This window comes from Schistocerca gregaria, chromosome 6, assembly GCF_023897955.1.
Source record: "Schistocerca gregaria isolate iqSchGreg1 chromosome 6, iqSchGreg1.2, whole genome shotgun sequence".
In the NCBI taxonomy this organism is placed as follows: domain Eukaryota; kingdom Metazoa; phylum Arthropoda; class Insecta; order Orthoptera; family Acrididae; genus Schistocerca; species Schistocerca gregaria.
Window position 1 is genome coordinate 77,515,308 of NC_064925.1, and position 24,326 is coordinate 77,539,633.

The window sequence follows — 24,326 nt, forward strand, 5'->3', positions numbered from 1 at the left end:
CGCATACTAATTCCCACCATGTCTCGCGGCCAACCGTGCAGTTTGACCGTCGCAACACAAACCATTCAGAAGTTATGACGATTTTATTTCACATAGTTCAATAACTGTCAACGTGTAACTAAAGCCGGAAGTGGCTGCCCTCCAAATATGAAATGACGACAGTGGCAAGAGGATTGTCAAACAGCACAGTCCACGCTAACGTGAACAGTTGACGATTCTTCCACCAAAAAAATTAGACCAAGCCTAGAGAGGAGAAGCACGTAACCCTTGAGGACTGCACGCAAATAGCTGTATAAAAGAAAGGATTCGTATGCAAGCGACGGAGGCAATTGTGAATGGCTTGGGGGAAGCCTCTCTATATAAGCGTCTCCACAAGAGGAAGACGGCGAGAATGGAGCTCATACTGAATGCGTGATAAGAGATGGGAATTCAGGCAACAGACAGATAGTACGTATGAAAGACTGCAATACACTGCCTACACTGTGAATGTCTTTCAGTGGTAGTTAGCATTTGGGGAACTGAGAATCCGCTTTCCGCTACCTCTCCGTATAGAACACATCTCAGTAGTAGAATTAAATTCCTGCGAGAAGGAAACAATAATCTAGGAAACAGATATTACAACTCCTCTGAAGAAGTGTAATACGTATATTAAGTTAGTCAGAAGCTACAATAGCTATACGTCGGTATAAATTGCTTGCTTGAATGAAAATAAGTAAGGACTGTAGAAGTCATTTCAGACTTGAATGTGGAGAGCCTCTGCAGATTCGACTACGAGAGAAATGTGTGGATAACACCAATTAGATAAAGGGATAAGCCGACAGGACATGTCTGAGAATTAAAAAACAACTCGCTTGGTTCCATAGGGAGCTCCAGATGGCAAAAACTGTAGCGAAATATTTCCTGCATACGAGAAAAACGGCAAAAAAGCAGCAGTCACCATGTGAGTGATTTAGGTCGCATGCACATTGAACTCACCAGTATAGGTTTGTTTCAAACGGTTTTGACACCTCAAAGAGTAGAGAGGCCTGTTTCCCCACTCTCAAATCACTCACACATTTATGTGTGAAGTTTACATACATATGGACATTCACATATATTTTTATTTTATTTTTTTTAAATATTTATTGTAACTGTCTCAGTCGCAACTATCAACACGTGATAGCAGGAAAGCGTACTGCTGCCTGACTGGATTACGGCCTTGGCCGTCGGCTCACCAACATACAGGGACCGAGGCAAACGCGTAACCTCATTGTGCCTCCCCCCCTACCCCCTCCCCCTCCCGCGTCGCCATTCCTTCCCCCCTCCCTCTCGTAAGTTACAACGATTCCTTCGATACCAGCTAATGACACTGCTACTAAGCTAACACACACACACACACACACACACACACACACACACACACACACACGCATGCACGCGCCAGACAGTTTGTAGAGGTAATTGGCGAAATCTGGGGTATGAAATATTTTTAATATTTTTGAAGGCGAATGGCCACTCATGAATGCCCACAGAAATGATCGAGTTCCGACCTAGAAACCTGCGTTAATACCGAGATGTAAATCATTTTGTTGAAAAAAAAACAAACCGGACTGCTCTATATTTCTTCCTTCGCCTGGCAGCTAGGGGGCGACTGCGCCACCTCTCGCCATCCAGTATGGGTGCTCTTGCCCCGGCGTCGGCCATCTTGTTCTCTGTAGACCACTTGGCGTCCAAGTACGACTGCTGATGAATCTTTGAATCCCACTTGCTACAAGCTACAATGGATTCTCAAATTAATTATCACAGTGTTATGTCCGCGTCTAAAGTGTTTGCATTATTGTTGTATAGCAGTACAAAATACTTGTGACTCACTTATTAACAGTATTGATCTAATTTACAGGTTAAGGTGCACTTGCGACGCCTATATTTGGATCTTTGTACCAAAGTAAAATAGCACTTTACAGAAACCAAAACTAGTTTGTCTCATTTGATAAACCAGTTAAAGATTTATTCTATATTACAAACACACATGGCTCACTTATTGCCACTATTGGTGTAACTTGATGTTAACATACACTTGATGCTTTAAACACAAGTGTGGACGCTCGAATAAAGCCTCTCTCTCTCTCTCTCTCTCTCTCTCTCTCTCTCTCTCTCTCTCACACACACACACACACACACACACACACACACACACACAAATTTTAGAAGAAGGAAGATATTGGAATAATTATAACAAATAATTCAAATATTTCCTGCATATGGAAAATAAGGCAAAAGAACACCAGTCAATTGCTGTGTAATTTAGGATACATGTGCATTGGACTCATCACTACAGCTTTGTTTCACACGGTTTCGGCGTCTCAAAGAAGTTTGGCGTCTAAAAGAATGGACTTGCATGCTTTCACACTCACAAGACGCTCGTACATTCAAATGTAACGCCTGTCACTCATGCTCTCCGAGGCAGGACAGATCTCAACTGCATCACTCAAACTGCATATTTTAGTCATATGCAAGTACAACGACGAAAGAAGTAATGTGTCAATTCAGCGAAGGCTATTTTAAGTTGGACGGGGAGAGGGGGGGATAAGTTAATGCTCCATGCCGTACGCTGACGTCACAGACTGGCTAACACAGTTTTTATTACTTTTTATCTTAGACCCAGTTGAGGTTATTTTCGACTGGTAGTACGCAAGCGAACTTTCATCACCTGAAGTTTTTTAGAAGTTTTCCGAAATGCTTCACTTTACCAAGCACCATGTTATGCGAGCAAGAAGATTACACATAATGTTCTACACCAGAAAAACACATATGACGTTACTGACCGCCTTTATATTTACTGCACTTCGTGGAAGTTCTGACGCAGGTTTACATTTGAACAGGCGCGGTTCGTGTTTACCACACGGAAGAAGGGTGCGTCATTTACCTATTGGAACTGTGGTTCCGAACTTCCCTAAAATGTTAATAGACTTTATTCCTTTCCCGTTATTTCTAAATAATGCTAAAACCTACCTCCAAGATAAGACCACATCTTGGCCGTGTCTGCAATGTTGTCAGCCGAAAAGCTAGTACCAGGAGATAAAGGCATTACGTTCTGCATGCCCAAACAATCATCTTCGACAGCACAGCGAGCTGTTGTATGATTGTGGCTTCGGAAACCCAGATAACACTTAGGGAAAGCATGCACAGGATCATGTTTGCACTCTAGAAGTAGATCAAGCTGACGTGAAGTAACCTCAAGGTCACGTTTAAACTCGAATAAGAAGATAGGGGGAGGAAGTGATAGAGGGGAAACACCTTGTATGTTGAATTACGGTTATAAGATTACAATAAAGTTGCGCAGTGCCTGTGGCAGTGTTTGCGTGTCCTACGTACCTTGGTTGTCGATGATGGAGGGGTTGGCCCGCACCGTGTAGAAGTACTTGACCAGAGACTCATCGCCCTCCCCGGCGGCGATGTGAAGCGCCGTCTGGCCCTCCCCCTGCAGAACAGGTCATTGTCACGAACAGTAATATGCAATCTTAACGTAGCAACATCAACAACAAGATGAAACGCGCTGATTAGCCTACAGGTGTCATTAGATTAAGTGCTAAGGATATTTCCGCTACAGATACATCCTCATTGATTACAACAGGTCCGCAGCTCGTCGTCGTGCGGTAGTGTTCTCGCTTCCCACGCCCGGGTTCCCGGGTTCGATTCCCGGCGGGGTCAGGGATTTTCTCTGCCTCGTGATGACTGGGTGTTGTGTGATGTCCTAGGTTTAAGTAGTTCTAAGTTCTAGGGGACTGATGACCATGGATGTTAAGTCCCATAGTGCTCAGAGCCATTTGAACCATTTGATTACAACAGTCTTTTCCTTGTACTGCTGTTCAAAATGGTTCAAATGGCTCTGAGCGCTATGGGACTTAACATCTATGGTCATCAATCCCCTAGAACTTAGAACTACTTAAATCTAACGAACCTAAGGACATCACACACATCCATGCCCGAGGCAGGATTCGAACCTGCGACCGTAGCGGTCTCGCGGTTCCGGACTGTAGCGCGTAGAACTGCACGGCCACTCCGACCGGCTGTACTGCTGTCCATCTACTGTTACGCTGTCTTTCATACACACAGAAGGACAGACTAAAGGAAAACAACTTGTGATAAGTATTTAGTTGTTTATTTTAACAGCGCTAGACAGAGTGTTCTATTAAAGTGCTTTGCGTATTTACTCATTCCTCTATCTTCACTACCATTAACGAATTCTACTTGTATCTCTACATTTCCTTCTTGGACGACACCATCATTTCCCCTTAGCGCCAAAGAAGGTCATTACGCTGAAGAACTGTTAAGCTTAAAAAATATTTAGTTGTGAAGAGACTCATCAGTTATATCATTTAATAAAGAGAAAAGAAAGTGTTTCTGGAGAGGAATGTTCATTTTATTTCTGAGTAATGCCGAAGAACGTGATGGTGAGCTTGTGTAAGACGGGCATTTAAAAAAAAAAATAAACAAAAGGACATAGCTCAGTCGGTGGAGCACTTGTTCGCTAAAGGCAAGGTCCCAGGTTCGAGTCTCGGTCAGTCTCACAGTTATAATCTGCCAGCGAATACATCAACCTCAATGTGTCTGCCATTTTTTTAGTGTGTTTAATAATTTCAGTAGTTCCGCTTGAATCTACTCCACCGCGCCAAAGCTTCATCTTTTCGATTTGATTTTAGGCTTGCGGAAGAGGTACAAGTGCTGCTACACTGAACCAAGACAGATGTGCGGGGAGGTATCTAGCGGTAGTTTAGTCAACTCGTAACCATATGTTCACAAAATTCAAATTTAGGAAACTTCCAGGATTCCACCTCGTATTTCTGTGTGTGAGATTAAATATCTGTTCAAAATGGTTCAAATGGCTGTCAGCACTATGGGACTTAACATCTGAGGTCATCAGCCCCCTAGAACGTATAACTACTTAAACCTAACTAACCTAAGGACATCACACACATCCATGCCCGAGGCAGGATTTGAACCTGCGACGGTAGCGGTGGCGCGGTTCCTGACTGAAGTGCCTAGAACCTCTCGGCCACAAGGCCGGCACTAAATATCCGTCAAGGCAGATCTAAAGATCTGCATCCCGTTCAGTAGCACCGTGGTTTTTTTTTTACACGCGTCTGATCTTCACCTCAACGGTTTGCATTCTGTATGTAGAACGAAATTGGCACTACATTTTAAACAGCTGAACGCAAGGGCTTTCCAATTGTTTGCGTCGAGTGTCGCTATTTTTTATAGGAAAACGTGGAGTAGCCATTGCTAATTTTAGATTTTATTCTAAATTTGTTTGTATTGCAGAATCGCTGTTTTAATGAATTGTTCTATGGCATTATCATGAAATGTTGGTGTTAGCAAAAGTACGCCAAAACGTCTTCTGAAAAACTACGAATTTGTAGGTTTGATATGTAGCAAATAGTGATTTAATACGTTTTCAGATATTTCTATGTATTAATTCTTCCACTTTACATGCGGGTACCATTTAATAAATCTCCGTTCATCTAATGGAACGAAAACGTTAATAACACCTAAACATTCACCATGTCATAGGTATTAATAGTATAGTTTGCTACTGTGATTACTTTAAAATAACCACAATTGTTCGAAATCTGTGTAGTACGGAGAAAATGCCTCAGACACTCCATATATGAAAACTGCTCGAAATGCATACACATGCAACGGATTGGCTGGAAGCACACTTCCGCATTGATCCAACACTTGTGTCATAAATACATGGCCATGCAGCCACATAAATTTGTCCTACAGCCTTATGCCTCGATTTCAGTGTGTGTCTACAGTTATCAACACATAAAAGTCCTTTCTAGCAAGACACCTTTAGACAGAACTTAATTATGAAAAATACCTAATTATGAAAAATAGCTTTTCCTCCTCAGATTAATATAGGTTTACGTCCAGGCAGCAACACTTCAATAGCATTGACGTTAGTAATAAATAAATGTGCGAAAACAGGGTGCATCCGTGTAATATTAAACATTCGATCATAGCGCAATGTGTAGACAACGTTGACACAGCACAGTTATTGGTGCTATACGCAGTGGATGAGTGTCTTTTGCGGCGGAAATCCTTGACATGCGGTAAATGTATTGTTGTTGTTAGCAAGCATTTTTCCTTAAATGGTAGCTCATTAGGGTTTATCTTGTAGGTGAGAAAAACTACTATTCTTATTTTGCATGTGCTTTTCACTTATTTTTTCGAGCAACATGTTTCACCTAATTGTTTCCGATATCGTCAACGGTCTACAAAGGAGACGAACTACTATGATAATTATTTGTCAACTATTAATAAACGTCCTTGTGAAAATTGTGAGTGAACTTCAGCAGTAGTTATGTAAAGATGAGAATCGATCGACAAAAGCACACAAAGCTTTGGTAGTATTTAATGTATTAATTGTACATAATGAGTTAACAAATGGTCTGCTATGACTGATTAGAAATGTAAATATAAATGACTCAAAAACAAAATACTCATACTTAAGCAGATTATAATTACAGCAAATCAGTTTCTCTGACAAAATTGGTCGAATATGTTTGGTTAAAACACAAAAATAAAATAATCTTGCAAAAGACGAGTAATAGTCACTTTTACGTACATGGTAAACAGCAATAAACCGTTGAACGAGGAGAAATGGCTGCAAATATTAACTAAATTTTACTGACTTATGTGACTGTGTCTTAGTCACTACACAGAGCAAACGTCACAGCGATACTGGTATCCGAGGGTTGTGATAGAGATGTATCGATCCCAAATCTAAGGACATCCTCCCCACGAATTAACACTTCCAACGTAACCACATTTTGATGTTACATTACCCCGACACAAAAGAGTGAGTATTAGTTAGCTGGTCATGCTACTGGGTAACCAGATCAGTATCCAAAGCATACTCACATTTTCATGAGGTGAATTGCGATACTATGCCGAGCTCATCGTTGCGTATTACGGCAGGCCCTTCGCGCTAATCTCCCCAGGAAAGCGAGTCGAGGCGCAACTTGACGATCTGAAACACGGATCGCGTACGTCAGCATTCCCTCACTGCCAGAACTCTGCCGAGGAGACTGGACGGCTCTTGCGTCGTCTTTTCGCACGTATACCAACTTCCGTGACCTTCGCTTGCATCGGCGCCCTCCGTGTTTCGCGCTGTACCTGACTGTACTATAATGGCGACTTTGTGCAGCGAAAAAAAGTAAGACGTGTCGAAAATGAAAGGGCAGCAGGTGGCAGAGGAACGACGGACAGAGTAATGGGGCTCAGCACGCATGGCTCCCTACGGTGCGGCGTATATATGGTCGCAAACTGCAGGAGGTGTGATGGATGTGGCAAAATCACAAGCTTGTTCGTCCGAGAGCAAAAAAAGATCTCTGGTCTCAAGAAAGGGCGACGTGTGAGAAAGAGGGAAAATATGAGAACACAGCCAGAAGCTGTCGCTGAAGTGTAGCGTAGGTGAGAATCACAGTATCTAACTACCGATACTGACGTTTACACGCAGGGCTAGTTGTCGGACATTTTTCCAAACAAGCGAATTACCGTTTGGCGCCCAGACTTTTCCTTCGTCCATTTTCAAATGTGTCAGTTTTCGGCAAATCTCCGACGTCACTCCAGGCCGAAAAAGATCCTGCAAGAACGGGACCAATGACGACTGAAGAGAATGGTTCAAAATGACAGCAGTGCAACCTTACTGCAAATTGCTGCACATTTCAATGCTGGGCCATCAGAAAGTGTCAGCATGCGAATCAATCAACAAAATATCATGGATATGGGCCTGCGGAGCCGCAAATCCACTGGTGTGCCCTTGACGACTAGACGACACAAAACTTTACTCCTCGCCTGGGCCCCTCAACACCGGCATTGGACTGTTGGTAACTGGGAAACATGTTGCATGGCCGGACGAGGCTCGTTTCTAATTGTATCGAGCGGATGGATCCTGCATGTCAGCAAGGCACTGCTGAAGCCGGTGGAGGCGCTGTAATGTTGTGGGGCGTGTGCGGTTGAAGTGATATGGGACTTCTGATAAGTCTAGATACGACTCAGACACGTGATAAGTACGTAAGCATCCTGTCTGATCACCTGTCCATTGTGCATTCCGACGGACTTGGGGAATTCCAGCAGGACAATGTGACACCCCAGACGTCCAGAATTGCTACAGAGTGGATCCAGGAACAGTCTTCTCAGTTTAAACACTTCCGTTGACCACCAAACTCTCCGGACATGAACATTATTGAGCATATCTGGGATGCAACGTGCTCTTCAGAACAGTTCTCCACCCCCATACTCTTACGGATAGGCCTGTAGGATTCATGATGTCAAATGTCTCCAGCACTACTTCAGACATTAGTCGAGTCCATGCCACGTCGTGTTACGGCACTTCTGCGTGCTCTCAGGGGCTCTACACGATATTAGGCAAGTATACCAGTTTCTTTGGCCCTTCAGTGTATAACAATTATAGTATGCATTTACCTCTTAACCAAACATGGTCCACACATCGAATTACTATCAGCAAAGAAGCGCTATGGGCAAAAACGCACCTACGTCTCGTATAGCTAGAGGGTGGGGTGAAATGGGGGCGACGTAGAAACATAGCTCAGGAATGTCTGCAGCAATTTATACCAAATCTGGTGTACACACGACTCATTAATTGTATAAAAATACTGAGGAACTAAGATATGCCTACTACCCTACAGATGGGTGTGCGGATAAGAAGCAGTGGTCTAAAAATGTTCCAAAACAACCCGTTATTGTTTCTTGGAATAAATTAAAAACTTGAGGTGCAATCTCTCTAATGCGTATCGTTCAGTGTCTCAGCCAGGTCACGAGAATGAGCGTTGAACCACGGCAATAAATACAGTATTTCGGGACAAAGTATCATCCTACAAGACTGAATACCTCAGATATAGCTGACAGCGACAGCCATTTTACTGATGTCAATATGCCTCAGAATGAACGAAAGTCTATCGGTCAGATTAAGCAGAACGGAAAAAATGGGCAACGACACCACCGAGTACCGGCTATGTGGGTATGTGTCACCATTAAGCAGCTTGGCAAATCTGGAGGTCATCGCGAATGTCGCTTACCAGGAGTGAGAAAACGAGGCAGCACATCACGGGAAGCTGAGGTGAAAACGGAGGGCGAAATTTTCTACACATCCAGGAGAAATATGTGCACAATATATGTGAAATACACTGCACCACCCAAGGTTCACTTTTTTGGGTAACAACGTCATTTCTCCCAATGCGACGCAAAAATTTGAAATTTGCGTGGAAGGCGCTACAGACTTCCTCCGTAATGATCAAAAAGCGTGGCGATGACACCCTCTGGCTCAGCGACCCCGCAAGAAGCAAGAGGAGAAAAGCCAGAGCTCTACAAGTTCATGAGACACACGTAACGTCGGTTAATGGTGTCACACAAGCACCACATCAGCTGCCTCATTCCCATATCTCATCCTTTTCCCTTAAGGTTTACTACCTTTTGGTTCAAAAAATCGATTTTCTTAAAATTGCATTTCTGGATCCATAAAAGTGTTTAGAATCCACCCCCGAAACGGTTTTTCCGAATACGGAACGGAAATGTTAAGTCCCGTAGTCCTCCGAGCCATTTTTTCACGCAGGTGCAATTATTTGTTCAACTGCGAATAAGAAACATCTGAGGTCATCAGTCCCCTAGAACTTAGAACTACTTAAACCTAACTAACCTAAGGACATCACACACATCCATGCCCGAGGCAGGATTCGAACCTGCGACCGTAGCGGTCGCGCGGTTCCGGACTGCAGCGCCTAGAACCGCTCGGTCAACGCGGCCGGCACCTGCGTGAAATCGACCTTTTCACGCACCAGTTTTTTTTTCTTTCGGTGGACGAGTTAATGCACCGGTGCTTGGGAGGGAACACACAAAATTCAAATGAAAGTTTGAACGCGTGTGTTTGGAAGTTAGCCCCCAAGCATTTGCATTCTGGTGCGAAGACTGTGGAGATTGCGACTTTCTGGCAGTGAGCAGCTTCAACGAAGGGTATTCAGCAATTCTGAAGACCATGACAACGATGGACGTCACCCTGGGACTCTATTCGACGCAGTTCGCCAAGCATTCGGACGACCACCGGATTCAAGCGGCCGGAAACCGCTTGTCGCCGGCCGTACGAGCGGCTCTGGAGCAGCACAGGATGGTCCAGATCGAGCAGAACGCCCCCTATGAGGAAGAGGAAGGACTAGTTCATGGACCTGGAATAGCAGATTGAACGAAAGTTGCATAATATTGCATTTACATGAAGTCAGGTATGGTAACTTCATGTCTACTGAACCGATTGGCATGACTCTGTTTCCGACGAAGATAACTAAATTGTCTAGGAGTTGTACAACTTTTGTTCCGATCCGTCAACTACAAATATTCCGACTTGGCCGATGAAGTCGAAAAATCGATGAAAAACCCTATTTCTTTCAAATGGCCGTCATTTTGTTTCTCATGGTCCAAGTTACTTAAGAGAAGTAAAACTCCTACAGAATCTTATATACGTCGCTAACGTCAACTCAATTTTGATTTCAGACGAGCCGGCTGACGTGTGACATACCGCGCGTGGAGGTCTACATCGAAATTTTGTTTCGTTCCGACGGCACTTCCGCCTTTCCTCTTCCACATTTCCGGTCGAAAAAATTCCAGTTTGTAGAGGAAATATCAATAAACATTTTGACCAAATTTCACGTCGATATCTCTAACACATCACGAGAAAAAATTCTCTAATAATATGCTTTTTTCGGGCCAAAAATAGTAAACCAATCCTTAATGCCTCTGCGACGGAAGTCGGAACCGCGACGCCCAGCGTTAAAAAGATGCGGTTTTCTCGTGGTTGGCCGAGGAAAACATTTCAGACACAAAGCCGCTCAGAATCAACACGAAAACCACTGAGTGGGTGGCAGAGAGGGCGTCGGTGGAACCAGCCCTCCCTTGAGGCGTTCATTTACACACATTTCGCAGCTGAAAATGACAGTCTGTATTGCGCTGTGCAACATAATGACGTTCTTCACAACCTTAGACACTGCTGACATCGTGCTCCGAAGCAACAAAGGGTGTTTATCGTTTTACAGCCCTCCTACATCGCGCCCTACTGTTTCATGATTCCGGGGGAATGTGATGTTGACCAGCACATGAATTAGGAACAAAGGGTCCCTCTGAGACCCCGCAGTCTGGGAACACTCTTGGTGCCACCCACGCACCTTTGATGGGCATTTAAAAATGTCAGTATACAGAGACACGCATTCCCCGATCACCAAATACTGGCGCCATAACCAACCCTATAGACACCTCAACTGAGTCTTGCTACACTCCAAAGCCAAAGAGACTGGTACACCTGTCAAATATTGTGTAGGGCCCCTGTGGTCACACAGAAGTGCCGAAACTCGAGGTGGCGTGGACTCGACAAATGTCTGAAGTAGAGCTGGAGGGAACTGGTACCATGAATCCTGCAGGGCTGTCCATGAATCCGTAAGAGTTCGAGGGGGTGGAGATCTCTTCTGAACACAACGTTGCAAGGATATGCTTAATACGTTAATGTCTGGCAAGTTTAGTGGGCAGCGTCTAATGGTACTTGAATTATGTAACCGTTACGGCACCTCACATGCCTCTCGATACCAGCAACATTCTACTGTGTTTCTGTAAAGTAGTTAACATTTCTGAGACAACATTCAGATTTGATTTCATTAATGTAGAGGTACTTTGATACACCGATATGTTTATATTGCAATGATATTATTCTTATGTGAATTCTTTCGGCGCGTAAGCGGTCAAAAGAGAGTCAAGTCTTCGTCGTCTTGTTGAAAAGACGCAAATTATAGTCAGTTCATAAAATGTAAACATTAACAGTGAGGAAGATATTTTCAAGTATGTTTTATATTGTATAGTGATGTTTTGTGAGTGACGTGATATTGCAACAAAAGTAATAAAAAAGAAGTGTAACTTAAATTCGGAGTGCTGATTACTTTTGTACATCACAATTGTGCTAACTTGCAAAAGTTTAATCTTCAAGAATGGTTTATAAAACACATCTTTAAAACTTTTGAATATCGCAGAATATCACCTAGGCCTCTTTGCATCCAAGCTTGGAATCATCACTACCTAGATTTTCGACGATTGAGCCATGAGTTCACAACGAGACCACCGTCGGAAACACGAAAAGGTGAGTGCCTAGTTTATCCATTATTTCATGAAATGACTTTATTAACTGTGCTTTAATGGCACCTGCCACATATAATGTAACTTTGTTGTTGTCCGAAAACGCAATATTTAGCAGCGTGAGCAACACTACAATCATAATTAATTTTTGACCTTTGTTGGGATAGGGTTGCTAGAAGCGGAAGTGTAGAAACAGAGAAGAGTGTTCTTGGAGCCACTCTGTAGCAATTCGTGACGTGTGGGGTGTCGTAATGTAATGCTGGAATTGCCCAAGTCCGTCGGAATGCACAATGGACATGAATGGATGCAGGTGATCTAACAGGATGACTACGTACGTTTCACCTGTCAGGGTCGTATCTAGACGTATCAGGGGTCCCACATTACCCCAACTGCATACGACCCAAACCATTACAGAGTCCTCACCAGTATTAACAGTCCAATTCTGACATGTAGAGTCAATGGATTCGTGAGGTTGTCTGTACACGCCGATCCGCTCGATACAATTTGAAACGAGACTCGTCCGACCAGGCAACATGTTTCTATTGTTGACGGGCCCAGGCGAGGCGTAAACGTTTGTGTCCCGCAGTCATCAAGGGTACTCCTGTAGGTCGTCGGCTCCGAAAGCCCATATCGATGATGTTTCGTTGAATGGTTCTCAAGTTGCGGAATGGTTGCACTTCTGTCACGTTGAATGATTCTCTTCAGTCATCGTTGGTCCCGTTCTTGTAGGATCTTTTTTCCGGCCGCAGCGATGTCGGAGAGTTGATGTTTTACCGGATTCACGCTACACTCGTCAAACGGTCGTATGGGAAAATCCCCACTTCATCGCTACCTCGGAGATGCTGTGTCCCATCGCTCGTGCGCCGACTATGACACCACTTTCAAACCTTCTTAAATCTTCACGGCGTTTGCGACCGCAGCACCATATTCTGCCGGTTTACATATCTTTGTATTTGAATACGCATGCCTATACCAGTTTCTTTGGTGCTTCAGTGTAGTGGGCCCATATTGCCAGGTTCCTTGTGATTCGACTTTATAATCATTTCACATGCCATCTCTAAGCATGAAGTTTGATGTCGTTTCCTCATCCTCTTGTGGTTTTATTTGTCAGGCAGTGTGTACCACATAGCACCCATAATAGTGAGGAATGTAGAGATTGAAAAATTGAATTTACTTTGTGGATTCGTTCACACACGTACTTGCGAATCCAGTAGGAAAGGAGAAAATTACTTAGGAACATTACGTACCCCCGTTATAATACGTAATGCTGCTAGCGGAGTTCAAATCTACAGACTCAGCAGAGATGAAATTTTTCGCGGTGACTGTTTCCGCGGATGGTGTAGCAAGTTCCATGATGGTCAGTAACATCGGGACAGAGTCCTGTTGGCTATGACCTAAAGTGCAATCACCATTTCCATAAATACAAACCTAACAGAAACCATAATTTAAAGGAATCTGGATCGGTCAGCAACAGGAAGCACGATTTGCGTCATTAAAACCGAGAGTCCTCCGATGGGAAAACAGGCCGTCAGGTAAGAGAATTGCGAAGATATTAACGCCGTGTACTGCATAAAGAGCCACACGATTTGCAACTCTGAATATCCTTACGAAATGCGACATGAATATGGAAAACGACGCTATACTACTCCACACGGAGCGTTGTTGGTCTGATAAACAGGTTGAGCGTGTTACGCAGAGCAGGGAGAAGGATTTCGGAAGCGCGAGATATGACCAGAACAAGCGAGGAGAACTACTTACCAGGACTGGCTGGAGGACGATAGCTGTGTAAACTTTCTTTCAGAATAGCTAAGAACAGTACACAGACCACACGGAATTAACAAAGCCCTGGTTTATATGCTTTTAAAAGAAAGCTTTCCTGGACCATTCAGATAAACAGTTCTCAAGCGAGATGGATTTTTATGTTGTTACTGAACACAGGGTTGCTGGATATTTGTAAATGGTTCTTCGACTTTGGTTGTTTTATTCGCAGTTAGGTCGCACTATTATAGATCGTAATTGTAAAGTCCGTGAAATATTCCAGAAAATTGTTACTGATAAATGGCCAAGAACAACGTAACAAATGCTGTACAGGGTGTTACAAAAAGGTACGGCCAAACTTTCAGCAGACATTCCTCACACACAAAGAAAGAAAATATGTTATGTGGACATGTGTCCGGAAACGCTTACTTTCCATGTTAGAGCTCATTTTATCTTCTCTTCAAATCACATTAATCATGGAATGGAAGCACACACCAACAGAACGTGCCAGCGTGACTTCAAACACTTTGTTACAGGAAATGTTCAAAATTTCCTCCGCTAGCGACGATACATGCATCCACCCTCCGTCCCATGGAATCCCTGATACGCTGGTGCAGCCCTAGAGAATGGCGTATTCTATCACAGCCGTCCACAATACGAGCACGAAGAGTCTCTACATTTGGTACCGGGGTTGCGTAGACAAGAGCTTTTAAAATGCCCCCATAAATGAAATTCAAAAGGGTTGAGGTCAGAGAGAGCGTGGAGGCCATGGAATTGGTTCACCTCTACCAATCCATCGGTCACCGAATCTGTTGTTGAGAAGCATACGAACACTTCGACTGAAATGTTCAGGAGTTCCAGCGTGCATGAACCACATGTTGTGTCCTACTTGTAAAGGCACATGATCTAGCAGCACAGGTAGAGCATCCCGTATGAAATCATGATAACATGCTCCATTGAGCACAGGTGGAACAACATGGGGCCCAATCAAGACATCGCCAACATTGCCTGCCCAAACGTTCACAGAAAATCTGTGTTGATGACGTGTTTGCACAATTGCTTGCGGATTCTCGTCAGCCCACGCATGTTCATTGTGAAAATTTACAATTTGATCACGTTGGAATGATGCCTCATCCGTAAAGAGAACATTTGCACTGAAATGAGGATTGACACATTCTTGGATGAACGCAGAAGTGTACCTGTGGAGGCCAATCAGCTGCTGATAGTGTCTGCACACGCTGTACATGGTACGGAAACAACTGGTTCTCCCGTAGCACTCTCTATACAGTAACGTGGTCAACGTTACCTTGTACAGAAGCAACTTCTCTGACGCTGACATTAGAGTGTCCTCGTAGTTCTAGGTCTTCCCTAGTTGCGAGTCATTGTGTTCCGTGCTCCCTAAGACGCCGATCAATTGCTTCGAACATCGTCCTGTCGAGACACAGTCGTTCTGGAAATCTTTCTCAATACAAACGTAGCGCGCCACGGCTATTGCCCCGTGCTAATCCATACATCAAATGGGCATCTGCCAACTCTGCATTTGTAAACATTGCACTAACTGCAAAACCACGTTCGTGATGAACACTAACCTGTTGATGCTACGTGCTGATGTGCTTGATGCTAGTACTGTAGAGCAATGAGTCGCATGTCAACACAAGCACCGAAGTGAACATTACCTTCCTTCAATCGGGCCAACTGGCGGTGAATCGAGGAAGTACAGTACATACTGACGAAACTAAAATGAGCTCTAACATGGAAATTAAGCATTTCTGGACACATGTCCACATAACAAAAAAAAAAAAAAAAAAAGGTTCAGATGGCTCTGAGCAGTATGGGACTTAACATCTGTGGTCATCAGTCCCCTAGAACGTAGAACTACTTAAATCTAACTAACCTAAGAACATCACAAACATCCATGCCCGAGGCAGGATTCGAACCTGCGACCGTAGCAGTCACGCGGTTCCGGACTGCGTGTCTAGAACCGCTAGACCACCGCGGCCGGTGCTCCACATTAACATCTTTTCTTTATTTGTGTGTGAGGAATGTTTCCTGTAAGTTTGGCCGTACCTTTTTGTAACACCCTGTAAATCGTAATTATAAACTCCATGAAATATTTCAGAAAATTGATACTGATAGATGGCCTAGAAGAACCTAACAAATGATATATTATGTGGAAGACATAGTCTCAACGTTTTTTTCTTTTATTACAACGTTTATTATCTACCGGGTGTTTCAAAAATGACCGGTATATTTGAAACGGCAATACAAACTAAACGAGCAGGGATAGAAATACACCGTTTGTTGCAATATGCTTTTGACAACAGTACATTTTCAAGCAGACAAACTTTCGAAATTACAGTAGTTACAATTGTCAACAACAGATGGCGCTGCGGTCTGGGAAACACTATAGTACGATATTTTCCACATATCCACCATGCGTAGCAATAATATGGCGTAGTCTCTGAATGAAATTACCCGAAATCTTGGACAACGTGTCTGGCGGAATGGCTTCACATGCAGATGAGATTTACTGCTTTAGCTGTTCAATTGTTTCTGGATTCTGGCGGTACACCTGGTCTTTCTGTGTCCCCACAGAAAGAAGTCACAGGGGTTCATGTCTGCCGAATAGGGAGGCCAATCCACACCGCCTCCTGTATGTTTCGGATAGCCCAAAGCAATCACACGATCATCGAAATATTCATTCAAGAAATTAAAGACGTCGGCCGTGCGATGTGTCCGGGCACCATCTTGCATAAACCAAGAGGTGTTCGCAGTGTCGTCTAAGGCAGTTTGTACCGCAACAAATTCACGGAGAATGTCCAGATAGCGTGATGCAGTAATCGTTTCGGATCTGAAAAATGGGCCAATGATTCCTCTGGATGAAATGGCGGCCCAGACCAGTACTTTTTGAGGATGCAGGGACGATGGGACTGCAACATGGGGCTTTTCGGTTCCCCATATGCGCCAGTTCTGTTTATTTTCGAAGCCGTCCAGGTAAAAATAAGCTTCGTCAGTAAACCAAATGCTGCCCACATGCATATCGCCGTCATCAATCCTGTGCACTATATCGTTAGCGAATGTCTCTCTTGCAGCAATGGTAGCGGCGCTGAGGGGTTGCCGTGTTTGAATTTTGTATGGATAGAAGTGTAAACTCTGGCGCATGAGACGATACGTGGACGTTGGCGTCATTTGGACCGCAGCTGCAACACGACGAAGGGAAACCCGAGGCCGCTGTTGGATCACCTGCTGCACTAGCTGCGCGTTGCCCTCTGTGGTTGCCGTACACGGTCGCCCTACCTTTCTAGCACGTTCATCCGTCACGTTCCCAGTCCGTTGAAATTTTTAAAACAGATCCTTTATTGTATCGCTTTTCGGTCCTTTGGTTACATTAAACCTCCGTTGAAAACTTCGTCTTGTTGCAACAACACTGTGTTCTAGGCGGTGGAATTCCAACACCAGAAAAATCCTCTGTTCTAAGGAATAAACCATGTTGTCCACAGCACACTTGCACGTTGTGAACAACACACGCTTACAGCAGAAAGACGACGTACAGAATGGCGCACCCACAGACTGCGTTGTCTTCTATCTCTTTCACATCATTTGCAGTGCCATCTGTTGCTGAAAATTGTAACTACTGTAATTTCGAAAGTTTGTCCGCCTGAAAATGTACTGTTGTAACAGGCATATTGCAACAAACGGTGTATTTCTATCGCTGCTCGTTTAGTTTTTATTGCCGTTTCAAATATACCGGTCATTTTTGAAACACCCTGTATGTATCAACCCTTTTTCCCACAGCACACATCTCTAATCGGTTCTCTTACGGTAACAACAGCTGCTACGATACGGCGCGCAGCAAGTCTTGTGGTTTCCGCGGCACAGGAAGAACATGAACGCTAGCCTTGATATTGGTCACCACTCGAATACCACTAGATGAGCGGCCGCAGCCTGGTCCACCCGGCGACGTGGTGCCGCCACATTCATGTACTCTCGCACGCAACTGTGGAAATATACAGAGGAGTCGTCTCGTTGAAGGATCAGATACTTGTTATTAGTTTCAATTTGAGACACAAGATACTGCTCCGTGAGTGGCGTTTTGTGAATCTTTCCTCAGAAAGCTCTTTCCACATTCACCATCGACTGGCAACGGGTATATTGCAGCATACTGTTTGGTTTCTCTGCCTGGTTCGTAGGCATTTTCATCAACTGCGGTAGGTGATGCCCCTGTCAGCTGTTTTCCGAACTAATTTGCCACAAACAGAAATATTACCCTGACCCTGCATTTCATGTCGTCTTTCTCGTTAACAATATTACTCAAGTGTGCCTTTCTCAGTTGAGTCGGTCTCTAATGTAATTTTTTAAACGAAGCATCTACATCGCATCTCCACCAAAATACACTACTGCCCATTAAAATTGCTACACCAAGAAGAAATGCAGATGATAAACGGGTATTCGTTGGACAAATATATTATACTAGAACTCACATGCGATTACATTTTCACGCAATTTGGGTGCATAGATCATGAGAAATCAGTACCCAGAACAACCACCTCTGGCCGTAATAACGGCATTGAGTCAAACAGAGCTTGGATGGCGTGTACAGGTATAGGTGCCCATGCAGCTTCAACACGATACTTCAATTCATCAAGAGTAGTGACTGGAGTATTGTGACGAGATAGTTGGTCGGCCACCATTGACCAGACGTTTTCAATTGGTGAGAGACCTGGAGAATGTGTTGGTCAGGGTAGCAGTAGAACTTTTTCTGTATCCAGAAAGGCCCGTACAGCACCTGCAACATGCGGTCGTGCGTTATCGTGCTGAAATGTAGGTTTTCGCAGGGATCGAATGAAGGGTAGATCAACGGCTCGTAACTCATCTGAAATATAACGTCCACTGTTCAAAGTGCCGTCAGTGCGAACAAGAGGTGACCGAGATGTGTAACCAATGCCACTCCATACCATCACGCCGGGTGATACGCCAGTATGGCGATGACGAATACACGCTTCCAATGTGCGTTCACCGCGATGTCGCCAAACACGGATGCGACCATCATGATGCAGTAAAAAGAACCTGGATTCATCGGAAAAAATGACGTTTTGCCATTCGTGCACCGAGGTTCGTCGTTGAATACATCATTGCAGGCGCTCGTGTCTGTTATGCAGCGTCAAGGGTAACCGCAGCCATGGTCTCCAAGCTGATAGTCCGTGCTGCTGCAGACGTCGTCGAACTGTTCGTGCAGATGGCTGTTGTCTTGCAAACGTCCCCATCTGTTGACTTAGGAATCGAGACGTGGCTGCACGATCCGTTGCAGCCATGCGGATAAGATGCCTGTCATCTCGACTGCTAGTGATACGAGGCCGTTGGGATCCTGCACGGCGTTCCGTATTATCCTCCTGAACCCATCGATTCCATATTCTGCTAACAGTCATTGGATCTCGACCAACGCGAGCAGCAATGTTTCGATACGATAAACCGCAATCGCGATAGGCTACAATCCGACCTTTATAAAAGTCGGAAACGCAATGGTACGCATTTCTCCTCCTTACACGAGCCAACACAGCAACGTTTCACCAGGAAACGCCGGTAAACTGCTGTTTGTGTATGAGAAATCGGTTAGAAACTCTACGACGAGTTCTTTAGATAAAACACAAGATCGGGCTGGGAAGGAAATAGGCTTTGTCTTTTAAAGGAAATACATCGGTGTTTGCTTTAAGTGATTCTAAAAATCCCGAAAACATGAATCTGGATGGCCAAACAGCGACTTGAATGTTTTCTTCTGGAATTCAAGCCCATTGTCTTGCCACTACACCACTTCGCTCGCTGTGCTGTCACAGAACTCTGGCAATAACACGTAGTCAGCTATTCATGTTACCCACAAATCACCTTGTATTTTTTATTAAACGCTGTTGGTTTACTCCAAATCTGGCTAAGACCTCCAGCTTCTTCGCCAGTAAGAACTGACTGCTGTGACGACAATTCACAAGAGCTATTCGGAAAGTAAGGTCTGATCAGGCGGGAAATGGAAACTACTGTGAAAAGCCGATGAAGCTTTGCATTGAAGTGTCTCTAGCATGCCTGTCGATCGCTTCAAGATGCTGTTTTCAGTTTTGAGCGCACAGTGAGCATGTAAAGATACCTAGAAAAATGTGTCTCCCGTCAAGTATGGACGCTCGCTGGAGAGTTTCGCCTCAAGCTACGCAGCCCACATAACACAGCCGTCATGCGTTTCCTCTTCATGGCAGTTCCCGGCCGCACACTGCAGGGGGAGTAAAGACACTGCTGCAGTGTTTTCGATGCAAAGTGTTTGATCGCTCACCATGCAACCCGGAATTGGCTCGCTCTAATGTTCAGCTCTGCTCACATGAATCGCTGGCTATGAGGACAACACTTTGGTACAGACAATGAACTGTAGACGAGCGTACAGAAGTGGTGCAAAGAACAGGCGTCTGCCTTCTACGTTGAGGGTATCGGAAAGTACTACAACCCTAAGACAAATGTATAAGTCGGAACGGCAACTATGTAGTGAACATTCACGAAGGGTTCAGTGGGTCCATTGGAACTCGCACAAGTCACCATGACTACCAAGGAGTAATTACACTGGTTGCAGACCACGTACACCCCCTCAAGACCATCATGTTTCCCGACGGTAGTGGCATATTTTAGCAAGAAAATGTGGTCCAGACTGTATACCAGTTAGGTTTCTTTCGGAGTATGCTGATGCATTAGCTCCATACTTAACAATCATATACAACCGTTCGCTCGACTAAAGATCCTTACCCAAATGCTGGAAAGTAGCACAGGTCACACCAATATTCAGGAAAGGTAGTAGGAGTAATCCACTAAATTACAGGCCCATATCGTTAACGTCGATATGCAGCATGATTTTGGACATGTTTGTGTTTGAAGATTATGAATTACCTCGAAGAAAACGGTCTATTGACACAAAGTCAACATGGGTTTAATAAACATCGTTCCTGTGACACAAAACTAGCTCTTTATTCACATGAAGTGTTGAGTGCTATTGACAAGGGATTTTAGATCGAGTCCGTATTTCTGCATTTCCGGAAGGCTTATGGCACTGTACCACAGAAGCGGATCGTAGTGAAAGTACGTGCTTATGCAATATCGTCTCAGTTATGTGACTGGATTCGTGATTTTCCGTCAGAGAGGTCACAGTTCGTAGTAACTGACGAAAAGCCATCGAGTAAAACAGAAGGTAGTGTTATAGGTCGTTTCTGTTCCTTATTACTGTGTCCAGACTAAGCGCCTGTAACTCTCGCTTCCCGCGAAGCAGACCGGCCAGGCTGATCCCTCCTCGGTCCGGGGCCCGCTGTACCGGTCTGCTTCGCGGGAAACAAGAGTTGCAGGCGCTTAGTCTGGACATACTACTTATCTACATAAACGATTTGGGAGGCAATCTGAGCAGCCGTCTTCGGTTATTTTCAGATGACGCTGTCGTTTATCGACCAATAAAGTCATCAGAAGATCAAAACAAACTGCAAAACGATTTAGAAGAAATATCTGAATGGTGCGAAAAGAGCAGTTAACCTCAAATAACGAAAAGTGTGAGGTCATCCACATGAGTGCTAAAAGGAACTGCAACTTTGGTTACACGATAAATCAGTCTAATCTTTTTAAATTGGAAGGAACACATAGAAAATGTTGTGGGGAAGACTAACCAAAGACTGCGTTTTATTGGCAGGACTCTTAGAAAATGTAACAGATACACTAAGGTGACTGCCTAGAGTACGCTTGTCCGTCCTCTTTTAAAATACTGCTGCGCGGTGGGGGATCCTTACCAGATAGGACTGACGGAATAGATCGAAGAAGTTCAAAGAAAGGCAGCACGTTTTGCATTATCGCGAAATATGGGAGAGAGTGTCACAGAAATGATGCAGGATTTGGGCTGGACATCATTAAAAGAAAGGCATTTTTCGTTGTGACGGAATCTTCTCACGAAATTCCAATCACCAACTTTCTCCTCCGAATGTGAAAATATTTTGTGGGCACCGACCTACATTCGGAGTAACGATCACTACGATAAAATAAGGGAAATCAGAGCTCGTTCGGAAAGATATGTGTGTTCATTTTTTCCACGCGCTAAACGAGGTTGGAATAATAGAGAATTGTAAAGGTGGTTGGATGAACTCTCTGCCACGCACTGAAATGTGATTTGCAGAGTATCCATGTAGGTGTAGATGTATGCCCAAGGACAGGATTGTGATGGAGTGGTTCTAGGAACACAATGACGAGTCCAGTTGATGTGCTCGTCCCCCAGCTCGCCAGATCTGAACCCGATCGAACACATCTGGGATGTGATTGAACGTGGCGTCCAAGCTCATTGCCCCCCTTCCCGGAATTTACGGAAATTAGGTGACTCGTGTGTGCAGATGTGGCGCCAACTCTCTTCAGTGACCTATAAAGGCCTCACTGCCTCCACGCCACGACGAGGCGCCGCTGTTACCCGTGTCAAAGGTGGACATACCGGCTGTTAGGTAGGCGGTCACAATGTTCTGGCTGATCAAGGTATGTCCTATGAAGTAATCCGAACACAGTCGACCAAATGATTGTTGACAGTTGTAAATGAGTCTGACACACGGTAAATCAGTCAGCGCCTAGATCCTAAACAAGTCGCAACTCGGTGGCTCTTAGGGTGGAGATTTCGTAATTAACTATATAATTTTGTTTAAAGTAGTAGGGCAGACTGTCGAAATGAGTCTTAATGGTGTTGACTGCTCCAGTAAATAACGCTCAAAGTATTTTCTTCTTCTTCTTCTTCATTTCTTGGGAGTAGGTTTGTGGCGTAGCGATCTGTATTTACGATTAGGAGCTCGCTGCTCTGAAGCCGGGTTTTCCTAGAAGCAGGAATTCTGCACCGCGTGGTCTGAAATGCGCCCGGAGCAGTGCGTCGTCCTCTCGCCATTGACGAAACAGTGAAGGTGTTTTCCGTCAGATCTCTCTGCACAGTGCGCCAGCCCTTAACGTCGGATGTGACGGGCCACCTGGTTCTGGACGGGTCAAAAGCCTAGTTTACACAACGACACTTGGTTGACAAACAAGTTGCACGCAAATTGTTTCGTTTATGTAGACACGGCGCTACCAGTGTGCACTTCAATTTCATCGTTTTGTAAGTGCCGTAGTCGTGTTTAAGTGAAAGTGATGGCAGCTGAAGGAGTTGCGGCGTAGTTGGCATGTCCAGGATTCTGTCTGCTTTTATAGTTTACTTCTTCAGTCTTGTAGGATGATTAGGACGTGCGCATAATGTGTGCAGAAGCAGGAGGAGACTGCTGCAGTTTGCGAACAGTTGAATGAGTTTTCGGTTACAGGTCAGTCACCTTCAGACTACGGCATCGGGGTGTAGAGGTGGTGCAGAATCTGGCGCGTCGCATGGGACACCTCAGGTGTTGCTTGTTTTGCCCACGGGCTCTGATTTCGAGGCACCTCCAAGTGCGCCCGGCCCGGTGCATCTGCCCTCACAGCAGGGTGAGTGGCGGGTGGTAACGCATTCTCGTCACCTGAGGCGAAGGGTCGAAGTAGAAACTGGCCCTCTGGCAGCCTTGTCTGCGGTTATCGAGAGTGCAGGGTCCAGTTGTCTGCAAGTAGTGGCTCACATCGGCACCAACGACGCCTGACGCATGGGTTATGAGGCCATCCTCAGTTCGTACAGCGGCTGGCGGAGCTGAAGACTGCTGGCCTCGTGCGTGGGATGCAAGCAAAGCACGCAATTTGCAGCATTGTTTCATCTACATCTACATCTACATCGATACTCTGCAAATCACATTTAAGTGCCTGGCAGAGGGTTCATCGAACCACCATCACAATTCTCTATTATTCCAATCTCGTATAGCGCGCGGAAAGAATGAACACCTATATATTTCCGTAAGAGTTCTGATTTCCCTTATTTTATCGTGTTGATCGTTCCTCAATATGTAGGTCGGTGTCATCAAAATATTTTCACATTCGGAGGAGAAAGTTGGTGATAGGAATTTCGTGAGAAGATTCAAGAGTTCATTGGGGTCCTTTGGTTTCGAGGCGAGTGGAGGATCTCAAAAAAAGGCTTTATCGACTCTGTGATATATTTGCTGTAGATTTCTAGGCCTGCGTTATCGTGTGGGGATTTGCAGGATTCCCCTTGATACGTTAGGGGTGCATAACACAAAGGAAGCAGCTACTTGGGTAGCAGAGTACTTGTGGAGTGCACACGACGGTTTTTTTTAGGCTAGAGGGAAATTTTAGGTGCTCTGATGAACTCTCGCCAGTCAGAAACCAGCAAGGGATGTCAGACTGGGTACAGAGTAGAGACACTTCTACCGTCAACGTTTTATTAGTAACCTGTCGAAATATGAGTAATAAGGTTCCCGAATTTGCTGTCCTCCAGGAAAGTTGTGAACGCGAATTAT

The 24,326-nt window shown here is 44.7% G+C and overlaps 1 protein-coding gene across 1 annotated transcript in view; it reads right to left on the reverse strand.

Moving 5' to 3' along the window:
• LOC126278231 (serine/threonine-protein phosphatase 6 regulatory ankyrin repeat subunit A) overlaps positions 1 to 24,326 on the reverse strand; it is a 944,107-nt gene that overhangs the window by 308,269 nt on the left and 611,512 nt on the right. Inside the window, exon 6 of the mRNA XM_049978210.1 lies at positions 3,355 to 3,460. Within this exon, the coding sequence (XP_049834167.1) occupies positions 3,355 to 3,460 (106 nt within the window). The remainder of the gene's footprint in view (positions 1 to 3,354; positions 3,461 to 24,326) is intronic.